Raw genomic sequence first — 12,716 nt, 5'->3', positions numbered from 1 at the left:
GCCCCAGGGGGCCCCTCACTCACCATTCTGCAGTGGCTGGACCGTGGACACCTCGTAGGGCTCCAGCAGAGAGATGCTCTCCTGGGGAGCCCCCACCTCCTCCCAGGCTACCCTGGGGCAGCTGGGGGGTCTCTCTGCCATCTTGTGAGTTGTAGGAAAGTGTGTGGGGGAAGGGGGCAGCTTAAGGGAAACGCCTCGGCACCGTGGGGCTGCCAGAGGCAGCAGGGCAAGACGTGGGCTGTGCTCGGAGTCTCCTCGCCAGCTCCGCGCTCCTGTCCTGTCCTGTTGCTGTCTTGTCAGACACTGCAGGGCTGCGGCCATGCTGGCTATATATAGTGCCGTGGGGTGTCACAGAGGGGTGTCACAAAGGGACCCACTGTGACCCGCCGCCTGGGCTGGGAGGGGCAGGCCATCCACTGCAGGGGGTAGGGAGCCAGCTCACCATTGGCCCATGGGTGGTCCTCTTGGGTTGCCCCCAGGCCCCCATCTGCCCTTATGTCCCCTCAGGACCTTCCTTTACCCTCTGCCTCATCCCAGAGCCCTGTGTTCAGAGGCCCCAGCATGGCCCCAGGACCTCCCTGCTTCTCCCACTCCATGTAGCGCTCTTTTCACATCTCTACAGTTTCTGGCATCTCACAGTTACGTCCTTTCCCCCACTCTGAAAATCTCTTTCAGCACCAGAAAGCAAAAGATGTTTACGCCTCCTCCTCTCCTCTGATCACTCTTTGGGGATACAATTGTGCATGGGACTCTTACAGTGTGTATCGCTTAGCAGATGCTGTCAGAATAGGAAACCCAAAAGAAATATTCTGTCTCTGCTGCACTGCCTTAACATCCTTAATCAATGCCCTCACCTACAGCCCAAGAGGCAGACAACTGGAGGAGTCATTCAGAAAAGTCTTCTGTAAACACACAGATCTCACTGGGATCCAAACCATGCCCGCCTGATTTGAACAGCTTCTAAGCTGCTCCTTGGTTGTGCCTTTAGACATTTCTCGAGATTTCTAAGGTGGGCAGTGGAGAGGATAGACATTTTTTTATGGTGTCTGCCATCTCATTGCTTATGGAAGCTCTCATTCCTTTTTGTCTTCATCAACCCTGGCTCGAGGTGCAACTCATTGCTTTAGAAAGTGAGAAACTGTTGGAGCTGGCAAACCATGAAAGGAGAAAACTGGTTGGCCTGGGGTGAAACTGGCGAGACCATAAAGGGAAACCGTACCAGACAAAAGATCGGAACGTAGAGTATCAGGACAAAAGGGGAAAAGAGGGACAGAAGGTGCATCTGAAAATGAGCCAGGGACAGCTGGGGGTCCCAGTCCAGCAGCCTTGTACCTGCTCCGTGCAGCCTGCAGCAGGACAAGAAACCTGTTGCCCTGACTGTACCGCCTGTGTGTGACTGGCTGCTGTAGTCAGGCGGACCTGCAGTGCTCCCCAACGTCAGCAAAGGGGCACCTGGTGTGCTGGTTCTGGCTGGGATAGAGTTAGTTTTCTTCACAGTAGCTAGCATGGGGCTGTGTTTTGGATTTGTGCTGGAAACAGTGTTGATAACACAGGGATGTTTTCATTCTTGCTGAGCAGTGCTTGTACAGCGTCAAGGCCTTTTCTGCTTCTCACACCGCTTCACCAGCGAGTAGGCTGGGGGTGCACAAGAAGTTGGGAGGGGACACAGCTGGGACAGCTGACCCCAACTGACCAAAGGGATATCCCATACCATATGACATCACGTTTAGCAATAAAAGCTGGGGGAAGAAGAAGGAAGGGGGGACATTCGGAGAGATGGCGTTTGTCTTCCCAAGTAACCATTATGCGTGATGAAGCCCTGCTTTCCTGGAGATGCCTGCACACCTGCCTGCCCACGGGAAGCAGTGAATGAATTCCTTGTTTTGCTTTGCTTGCCCGCACAGCTTCTGCTTTACCTATTAAACTGCCTTTAGCTCAACCCATGAGTTTTCTCACTTTTACCCTGCTGATTCTCTCCCCTATCCTCCTGGGGGGGAGTGAGTGAGTGGCTGTGTGGGGCTTTGCTGCTGGCTGGGGTTAAACCACAATACCTGGACAGGACAGAGGAGGGATCAAACCTCACCAACCAAGGGTTTTGTTGGTCTGCAATAACTCTGATTCTTCAATGATTCAGACATTAATACTGGAGCAGAAAAGGGTCATCCCACTCATTTGTGCTTTCTCTTATCTTGTAGATATTAAAAATGCCCGAGAGATAGTAAATGTGTTCATTAGAAGAAACAGGTCACGTGACTATTTCCTTGTTTCACATCCCTCTGTTTTCAAAACCACTTCAAACCACACTGAGGCTGTAAAGGGAAGGTCTGGACCCGTCCTGTTTGTGCTGACTGGCTAAGACTCTCCCTGTGTCCAGAGCAGATGGGAACGGGCTGTGTCTCCCAGAGCGATGCTTGTGCCAAGCCCCTGCCCCGCTTTATGTGACGAGTAAAAGGCAATCCATTTCAGGGGCGTCAATTCACTGTGCATTTAAAGAACGCAGCGAGCAGCCCTGCTTGTGGCTGGCAGACGGACAGGAGCTTGTTCACACACAGCAACTCAATCAATTGCCACTGCCGGAGAGACCCACAGGTCACAAAGGGACCCACAGTTTTAAGGGGATCACTTTTAAGGGAAGTCCAGCCTGACTAAAAATGAGTCTTTTGGGCATAAAAATGAGGCTTTGGACCCTAAAAGGAGGGGGCTGGACCCTAAAAAGAGGAGTAACAACCTAACCCTGACAGGAGTAACAGCCCCTCCTGCTGCTGCCAAAAGGAGGAGAAAGTCCTCGCCCATCTCATGCCCCACCTTACATGAGCAAAAGCCCACGGACCGCAAGGAGGGCTCCGAGACCGAGGCGGCCGCATGCCGCATGCGCGCAGCTCCCTAAGAATATACATTTCACAGACAGCTCAGCTGGAAGCCTCCACAGCGCAGGTCATCTCTCAGCAATTCGAGAGGAAGAGAGGCCTCCAAGGAGCGGGGAGAAGAGGCCTGGCTTTAGTTCAAGAGAAGACTCCTGAGAAGAGCGACTCCTGCCCTCCAGTCCTGGCCCTGACATTAACCTCACTATATTGCTCTGCAGATTTCTGGCTGCAGGTCAAGCACAGTGCAAATCCTCCTGCAGCCTTTTGCTCCTCCAGCCACAGCTTGAGCAGCACTTGGCCATCCCCACGGCATGCTGGGAGCTGCAGTCTGTCACCCCATGGCTTCGATCCCTGGGAATCATCACCCTCTGGGAGTACCAAGACGACAGCTCCTCATTACATGTCCTGAGAGCAGTTTCCACCGACTGTCCCCTGCTACACACCAACAGCAACAGCACTGTCCTCTCCCCTGCCCATCTCCACGCTCGGCAGGAGCTGTTCACACAGCCCTGGCAGCCGGCCGTGCTGCCTGAAAATTCCTGCTGTGCTGCTCAAGGCCATGAGAACTGTCACGCTACGGCTGTACCCACATCTCTGTTCCTCGTGCTGAGTGACACTGCCCAGTTCTGTGTATTCCCACCTGTCTACTGCCAGATGTTACCTTCTGTAGTATTTTGGAAACGCACCCTTTTTTTTTCTGAATACCTGCTGTGACCTCACTACAGGACGGGCCCAGAGTCCATGACCAAGGCTGGTAAAGTCCGTAGTGATGCAGAACTGTGCAGGGATGAAAAATACCCAGTAACAACAATTTGTGCTCTGAACTGGGGCTTAGTCCCTGTGCAAGTACAGCACCAATCCAGATTCATAACTGAGGGTGTCAGTTAATCCCAGGTGCCACATACACTGTACCTTCTTCCATCACCTCCTCTCGATGAACGGTTCTCCAGCCTATTCCATCTCATCCCAGCTCAGATACCTGCACTCTGGCTCAGGGCTGACTGGGAGCTGGCGACCCTCGGGGCAGCAGCAGGAACCACTCTGACCCTGGGTGTGGGGTTGTCCCTGGGGCTGAGCACTTGGGCCCAGGACTGGTGAACTGGGCCATGGCGGGGCCCGTGGGCAGTGAGGTCTCCAGGGCTCCCCCAGGCCCATCCACGCTGGGAGATACATAGTCCAGGGCCTGCAACTGCCCTGAACCCCCACACTGCACACCAAGAGGCAGCCAGTAAGAGTGAGCCCCATTCTGAGTGACCCCTCAGGCTGCCAATAAGAGAGAGTATCCCCTCAGGGGAGGGTGGGACCCAAACCAGGGCAGAGTGACAGCCCAGATGGCCAATCAGAGGTCATCACCTCAGGTGAAGGGAGGGCGCCCTCCAGGGCAGCCTGACCAGCTGGGGGCCAATCAGAGACAGGGTCACCTTAGGGGAGGGCGGGCTCAAACCAGGGAAGAGTGACAGCCCAGGTGGCCAATTGAAGGTCATGAGCTCACGTGCAGGGCGGGCACAGCAGCACAGCAGCCTGACCACCTGGGGGCCAATCAGAGGCAGCATCACCTCAGGGGAGGAGACTGACAGCCCTCTCTTCTTATTCCGGCAACGACCGATGGGAGAAGGCAGGGGGCTCTGCCGGCGGCCAGGCTGAGCTTCAACATGGCGCACATGGGGCCTTGGGGACCCTCCTCCCCGCCTCCACCCCTCCCCCTTCTCTCCCGTCTCTCCCCTGTCTCCCCCACCCCCATGTTCCTGAACCCCCCGTCTGCATGGGAGCTGCTGGCTCACACAGAGTCAGTATCCCGTGGCTGTGCCACTAGACGGCAGCCATGGGCCACAGGGGTTCTCACAGCCATCGCTGCTGGCATCCAACTGGCGGTGATGAGGACGTGATGGTGAGGGCAGTGGCATGGCGGTGGGGTGGATGAGAATGGGTGGGGGGTGATTGCATGCCATGGGGCTACCCGCCATCACCTCACCCACATCCCCTCCCCGCAGCCCAAGGACACTGCGGCAGCCTGCAGGGTGGTGAGTAGGGGAAGGACGTGGCCATCATGCAGCGTCTCCTCCCTGAGATGGTGGGTTGAGTAGTGGGGGATGGTGGGGCTTGGGTCTTGCCCTGAAAGCAGGGAGGTTCCCAGGGTTGATGCTCTTCCCCCTTTCTCCCCACAGCTACTGCACATCATCTCCTTGCTGACGCTGCCTGACCTGCTGAGACTGTGCCAGACCTGCCGCTACCTCCATGAGGTGTGCGACAGCGAGGCCAACTGGTGCCACCTCTGCACCCCTGTCCCCCACCGCTGCCAGCGCCCGGCCCTGCAAGAGGGCCGCCATCCTCAACAGTGAGTCCGCCATTGCCAATGGGGGGATTGTGGCACCTTGTCCTCCAGCAGCAGGCACACAGTCCTTTCAGTTCACATACACACGGGATACAGAGTGAGATCATGCAGAGAGATCGTAACGAAAAGATTTAATCAATATGAGTGTTGATCAGGCGATTGATGGTCTCCTGCAGTTGCCTGGATCTTTCTCCCAGCTGCGAGGCGAGGGCAGCTAGTTTAGTAATTTTCTGCTGCAGCCTCTCTGCCTCCTTGCATGCTTCTGGGGAGCCTGCCTTTTCCAGGAGGCGGCTCTCCCTCTCAAGGGCACTCTGTTGCCTCTCCAGGGCTTGCAGAACACGCTTCAGGCGGGTGTTCTGCTCCAGGAGCTGGCTGCGTTTGCTGCCGAGCAGCACCACGTCTTCCCCCTCTGGCACCTGGAGCTGAGCACTTGCCACAGCCTTGCATGTTGTTTGCTGCCCAGCGCTGTGGCTGTCCGGCGGTCTTTCCTGTAGCGCCGCCAGGGCCTGGGGCCCGTTTCTGCCTGAGGAACAGGAGCTCTGTGTCTCCTGTTGGCCCTCGTGCTCAGGAAGGCCTCTGGGCTGGCCCATGCCTGGGGATGCGGGCAGCTCGCCCTCGTACGGCTGCAGGATGTATTTGATGAAGAGTCTCCTCTCCAGCTGCAGCTGGTTCTGGAGGTGGCGGATGCAGGCAGGCTGGTAGCCATCTGTCTCCCAGGACAGCCTGCTGAGGACGTCCTGGAGCTTGCTTTGGGCTTCCCTGCCGCTCCTGGTGGGCCTCACCATCTCCTCAGCCAGCTGCTGCTGCAGGTCCCGTGCCTGGCGAACAGCAGCAGTGCACTCCCGCCGCAGCAGCTCCTGTCCCTCGCGGAGCTCGGCCTCCTTCCAGCGCAGCAGCTGGCAGGTCTCTGCCTCCCGCTGCCGCTGGTTCAGCTCCTGCAGCCGCTGCACCTCCAGAGCATGTCGGTGCTCCCACTGGGATTGCAGCCGGTGTGCCAGGAGCTGCTGCTCCCTCTCCAAAGCCGCCTTCAGCTCCCGGGTTTTGGCAGCGAAGCAGCGGTGCAGCTCTTGGGTGCGGAGCCGCTCTTTCTCCAGCTCAGCCCGTAGCGCTTCCAGCTCCCTCCTCTGCTTCTCCTTCTGCGCAAGGCTGCCGGGGGCTTGCGCTGGGCCCCGGTGCGGGGTGGAGTGGCTGCACGCCACAGGCCGCTGGCCTGCAACACCCCGGGTCATGGCGTCGGCCAGCAAATGCTGCTGCCACAGGTCGCCAACAGCTGCGTTGCCTGGGTCTGTGAGGAGCGGCAGCCCCCTGACCCTGCTGCAGCCACTGCCTCCCTTCCCTGTGCAGAAGCAGAGGCAGCTGGGGTGGGAGATTGTGGCCTTAGAGGTGTGTCCTGCCTTGAGGTCACAGTGGAAGGGTGTGGCCATATGGCCTTATATGGTATGTCCTGGCCAGAGCTCACAAGGGAGGGGTGGGGCTATATGGCCTTATATGGTATGTGCTGCCCCGCCCTTGCACACAAAGGAGGTGTGTGGCATTTGACATAACAAAATAGACCCTGCACACCATCGGTAGCTGAACTGTGCGGTGCCACAGAGAGGTAGCTCTTGATGGCCCTGGGAATCCCTGGGCAATGAGGGAAATGTTGGAAGTTGTTTCTCCCTCCTGGTGGGAGCACGCACCGGGGCTTTGTTGTCCGAGAAGCCAGTGGGGAGTGCTCCTGGCTGGACGCAGCTCCCTTGGCAGATGCTTGTGCTCCTCTCTCGGCCCCCAGCTCTGATTCCTGCCTTTCCCCCCAGCCAGGCTGTGTTGCCGGCTCTTGGGAAATGGGGGTGCAGAGGGTGGATGGTTTTCCCACAGCCAGGAAGTTCCCGTCAGCCCGTCAGGGATGTTTTCTTGCAGTTACAGGTTTTAAAAGAACCCAGGGAAGAAGTTTTCCAAGGAAACTTGACCCAGGAAAGTGCAGGGTTGAGTTCTGATTGCTCGCTGCATGGATTGTGCCTGTCCTCAGCCAGGCACACAGTAGCTTTTGGACGAGGAATGGGGCTATTCCAGGCTGAAGTGAGCAATCAGGATCCCAGGTCTGTTTTGTGTAAGGTAATCAAGTGGAAGTGTGCAGCTTGAGCCTTCTTGGTCACTTACCCTTTTGATTTCAGTGCTGTCCTCTAGTCTGAATCTTGCAGTGTTTTTGCTGAGGCATAAAAATTAAATGGGGAAAGCAGATCTTCCTCACCCACACACGCAGCTTCCCCTCAGCTCAAGGTGAACAAACAGAATCTCTGGGGGATGCGTTGTTTTATTTAAATGTGTGTGACATTCAGCATCAGGGGAGCTGATCTTATGAGTGGGTAGCATCTGACCTATGCTGTGAGTATGGAAGTTTGAGTAGTTTGGGGACAGAGGCCAGCTGGGGCCTGGGGCCCTCAGGGCTGGGAGCTCTTTGTGCCCTGTGCCCTTGGCCTGGCGCTCACAGCTGGGAATGGGCTTTCCAAAATGCTGCTGGAAGGAGCCAGATGTGGCCAGCCCTGGCATGGCCTCAGGGTCTGCTGCCAAGCTGCCTTGAAATCAGCTCTTCCCAGCAGGACGTTGCCCAGGAGTAACTTTGAGTGTTGCTGTTGTCCTTCAGGAAGCATGGCACACAGCAAGCACAGCAGAGCTGCGCCTGTGCCAGGAGAAGACTTTAATGAGAGCCGGGGCTGATGGTGACAGTTCCCAGCAGGTGTCCAGCTCAGGAAGATGCCGGTAAGATGGCAGAGAGGGGACACGGACAGGCTGTGACTTCTCTTGCAGGAACAAGATTTAAGAGGAGAAGGGAGGCCTGAAGAGTAGGCCCATGAGGTCAAAATGGATCAGACAGCTGTCACAGTCAGGATGAGAGCAGAGGGAGCAGAGAAGGAGATGCAGTTGACGTGGCTGGGACAATGCTTCCGAGGTAGCAAATGCCACACAAGCAGAGAGACAGGCAGAGGCATTGGGAGGTGGTGGAGTGGGTGAGAAAGGTGCCTGGGAGAGAGGAGAGCAGGGGGAGATGGGAGATAGAGATGGAGACGGGGGGGAAAAAGGCGTGGTGTTGGGAGTGAGGACGCTGCTACTGTGCAGGTGGTTGTGAGGTCAGAGGTGTGTGCGGAGCTGATAGGGCAGGAGCAGTCCCCTGGCTTGTGCAGATGCTAGTGAGGTCATAGGAAGCGGAGCAGGTGATAAGTTCGGAACAGGCCCCTGGCTTGTGGTGGTGCTTGTGATGTCATAGGTGGATGAGTAGGTGATAGGGTCGAAGGAGGCAGCTGTCTTGTTGGTGTGTTTGTGGTGTCACATGTGCCTGAAGAGGTGGTAGGACAGGAGCAGGCCCCTGGTTTGTGGAGCTACTTGTGAGGTCATAGGCACCTCCATAGGTGCTAGGGCAGGAGCAGGCCCCTCCCTGGGTTGTGCCGCTGCTCATGTTGTCACTGCTGGCTGAGTAGCTGATAGGCCAGGAGTGTGCAGCGGGCTTGTCCACCTGCTTGTGATGTCACTGGTGGCTCTGTAGCAGTTGTGGCAGGTGCCTGCAGCTGGCTTGTGCAGGTGCTTCTGATGTCATAGGTGGCTGACTAGGTGATAGGGCAGGAGCATGCCCCTGGCTTCTTCATTTGCTTGTGATGTCACATGTGCCTGAGTAGGTGGTAGAGAAGGAGTAGGCCCCTGGGTTGGGCAGCTGCTTGTGATGTCACTGGTGGCTGAGTAGTTGATAGGGCAGGAGCATGCAGCTGGCTGGTGCAGGTGCCTGTGGTGTCATACAACTCCTCCCAGGCAGCTGAAGGGACATACTGGTTTCCAGTGGAGGCAGGTGAATTCCTGGGTAGCGGCCCCAGACTCTTGGAATGTCGCTGCGCAAAAGCATTGTTGATGTGGGAGGAAAGTTCCTGCTCAGTAGCTCCCTGGGGATTCTGCTAGGAATGTCCAGGATTTTCTTGGCCTCATGTGGAGAAGCCCGAAATCCCAGGAAGCAGCTCCAGGCTTCTCCAAGGTAGCTGCTCAAGGTGTTTTGTCTATGTTGGGGCAGGTCCATGCCCTGTTGCTCCCGGGACCTCTCCCAGGCATCTCCAGGAGTGTGTTGGCCTCCTCAGGAGAAAGCTGAAATCCTGGGTAGCAGCCCCAGCCTCCTCCAAGTTTGCTAGCCAAGGCATTTCATTCAATTTGGAGGAAGGTCCATGGCCGGTAGCTCCCTGGGACTTGTTCCAGGTGGCTCCGGAATGTTTTGGCCTCCCCTGGAGAGAGCTGAATTTGCAAGGTAGCACATGCAGACTCCTCCAGGGAAGCAAGCCCAGGCATTTTGTCCATGTTGGAGGCAGTTCCATGCCCTGTAGCTCTCTGGGACTCTTACCTGGCAGATTTGGAGCATTTTGGCCTGTCCTGGATATAGCTCACGTCTCAGGTAGCAGCCCCAAATTCCTCCTAGGGAGCTAGTGAAAAGTTTTTTAGTGTTTAAGGCAGGTCCCTGGCCAGTATCTCCCCGGGGCTCCTCCCTGACATCTCCAAGAGTGTTTTGGCTTCCTCAGGAGACAGCTGAAGTCATGGGTAGCAGCCCCAGACTCCTCCTAAGTAGTTCCCTGAAGAGTTTTTTTCCTGTTGGAAGCACGTCCATGCTCATAGCCCTCCGGGACTCCTCTCAGGTAGCAGCCCCAGACTTGTCTAAGTTAACTACGCGAAGAACATTGTGTATGTTGGAGGAAGGTGCATTCCTAGGAGGTCTCCAGGAAGTCTCCCAGGCATGTCCAGGAGTGTGTTGGTTTCCTCTGGAGAAAGCGGAATTGTGCAGGTAGCAGCCCCGGACCCCTCCAAAGATGCAACCTGCGGAGTTTTGTGTATGTTGGAGGCAGGGCCATGCCCCGTAGCTCTCAGGGACTCCTAGCAGGCAGATGTGGATTGTTTTGGCTGATCCTGGGCATAGCTCAAGTCCCTCTGGGTGACTGTCTGTGTAGTTACCTGTAGAATTTAGCTGTACCTCTCCCTGTAACAGCACATCTGTCTGTAACGGGAGCTGTGTTTGTATCAGTGCCTTTCTGTGCAATGGTCCCTCTGTCTGTCAAGTGACCTCAGTGGGTGATGGTGTCACTTGCTGTATCTGCTGTTGTTTGGGTATTTGAATGTGCGCTTGAATGTGTGACTGTTGAGGTATCCTTAATTGCATGTGCAATTGTTCCTGTATCTGGAATTCTGTCTCTTTTGTGTCTGCATCTGCAATTCTTTTAGCACTTCAGTGTGAATCTGTGCCTGTAATTGCATTGGTCTCTGTGATGGTAGCGGTAGCTGTATTTCTGGTGGTGCCAGTACCTGTGCCTCTACTGGGAGCCGTAACTGTACCTGAAACTGTATCTGCGTTGCTAGTGGTCTGTGTATCTTGCAGTGGGTTGTGTATGTGCAGGTGTGTTTGGGTTGTGCATGTCTGCGTGTAATTCCCTCGCTAGCTGAAATAGTGTCAGCAAGGGTACCTCTAGTGGTCTCTGTACCACTATCGGTCTCGGTATCGGTGTGACTGTCTCTGTACTGGTATCAGGATCTGTGACAGCAGTGGTAGTGGCATCTGCAATGGCATTGGTATCTGCATCGGTATGCATAATGCTATCGATATCTGCCATGGCATCTGCCATGGCACCTGCAATGGTTTCTTCAGCTGCAGTGGTACCTGCACCTGCAGGGCTATTTGCTTGGCCAATGGCATCTGCAGGGTTATCAGCAGTGGTCTGGGCAGCTGAAATGGTGCCTGCAATGGTATTTGATCCTGCAACACCACCTGCAAAGGTATCTGCATCTGCAGTGCTATGGGTGCACTGTACTGTTGTCTGCAACTCTCCAATGCAGATACCATTGCAGATGCAGATACCATTGCTAATGATAATGAGAAATAAACATAAACTTTTGGTTTCCACTATGGGGCTATAGGGTCCTGATGGCTCTGATTCGTTTATGCTGGGTCAGAACCTTACTGCTTTACCTAAGCAACCAAATCCGGCACATGCTAAGCCTTTCACAGGAAATAATTCACATGCCTCAGATGTATTTGAAGATTATACTACCCTATTTACACACCTGCCAGGGCAATATTGGATATGTGGAGAAAGGGCATTCGAGGATTTACCCTCAGCCTGAGCTGAAAAGTGTATTCTAGGTGCGTTAATCCCATGCACACAGGGGCCCTGCTGAAGTCCCAGGTAGCAGCTCCAGACTCCACACACGTAGCTAGGTGAGTGGTTTTGCCATGTTAGGGGCAGGTCCATGCCTGTCACCTCCTCAGAACCTTTCCCAGGAATCTCCCTGAACCTTTTGGCCTCTTGTGGACAGAGCTGAAGGACCAGGAAGCAGCCCCAGACGTCTCCAGGGAGCTACTTGAGGAGTTTTGTCCATGGAGGCAGGTCCATGCCCGTGAGCTCCCTGGGACTCCACCCAAAGTGCTCCGGAATGTTTAGGCCTGCCCTGGAGACAGACGAAGCCCCATGTAGCAGCCCCAGATTCCTCCAAGGTGGCTACGTGAGGAATTTTGTCCATGTTGGAGACAGTTCCCTGTCCGGTAGCTCTCTGGGTCTCCTCCCAGGCATCTCCAGGAGTATGTGTTTTCATCTGGAGAGAGCTGAAATCCTGGGTAGAAGCCCCAGACTCCTCCAAGGTAGCTACCCGAGAAATTTTCTGTATGGTGGAGGCAGATCCATGCCCAGTAGCTCCCTGGACTCCTCCCCACATCTCCCAGAGTCTTTTGGCCTCCTCTGGAGACAGCTGATATCCAGGGTAGCCCCCACAGACCCACCCACCAAGCAGTTTTTCCTGGCAGTTTTTCTCCTCTGGAGGAGGTTCTTCACCTGCTAGCCACAGAACAGCTGCAGCTACCTCCTTCGTTTGTTTTTCTTTGTATGAAGATTTCTTTTTTGTTTTTCATTTTTGCTGTTCTTTTGTACTCCCAGGTTTCCCCCATGTTGTTTTCCTTGTCCAGGGAAGAGAGCGCCAGCTCATCTTCCTCCCAGGACTCCTTCCACGTGGCTCTCAGGTTTGTTTTTTCCACCGTGTGAGGTTTGTTCTCCTTGTAGCCCTGTGCCTTTTGTCAGTCCCTCCCAAGCAGGGACGGGGCAGCAGAGAGGTGCGTTGTTTAGGGGACTGGTGCTCTGCTCTGGCAAATTTGGCTGTGTATGTTGTTGCAAGAGCAGAGCTTGGACGGCGTGCAGGGCTGAGGGGTCACACGTGGCTGTCAGGGGGTCTGAAGAGGTGCCGGCTTCTGCTGTGCAACATCTCCTCAGTCCACATAAGAGGAGGGAGATGATCTGTGATGGTTGAGAGGGCAGGCTCTCAGAGGCACAGTGAGAGAGACCGATTCCAAAAGCGTGGTTTGTCCTCAGTATGGTCCTGCCCATCTCCTGGAGCCCAGGCTGGTGCCTGAGGACCCGAGGTCTTTGCCCAGGCTGAGGGATGCAGCTGCCACTTTCCTGCTTGCAGGTGGGACTTGTAGCGAAGCTGAGTGTGCATCCCAGAGATGCACACACAGACACACACAGACACACAAG

At 55.5% G+C, this 12,716-nt stretch overlaps 1 protein-coding gene across 1 annotated transcript in view; it reads left to right on the top strand.

The window, feature by feature from the left end:
- The window catches only part of LOC140645837 (Fc receptor-like protein 4), a 14,963-nt gene extending 9,760 nt beyond the window's left edge, over nucleotides 1–5,203 (top strand). The window contains exon 8 of the mRNA XM_072849300.1: nucleotides 5,030–5,203. Within this exon, the coding sequence (XP_072705401.1) occupies nucleotides 5,030–5,203 (174 nt within the window). The remainder of the gene's footprint in view (nucleotides 1–5,029) is intronic.
- The last annotated feature ends 7,513 nt before the right edge of the window (nucleotides 5,204–12,716 follow it).

The sequence above is a fragment of the Ciconia boyciana genome, unplaced genomic scaffold, assembly GCF_034638445.1.
Source record: "Ciconia boyciana unplaced genomic scaffold, ASM3463844v1 HiC_scaffold_39, whole genome shotgun sequence".
NCBI lineage: Eukaryota > Metazoa > Chordata > Aves > Ciconiiformes > Ciconiidae > Ciconia > Ciconia boyciana.
This window is presented reverse-complemented; position numbering and strand designations above follow the sequence as displayed.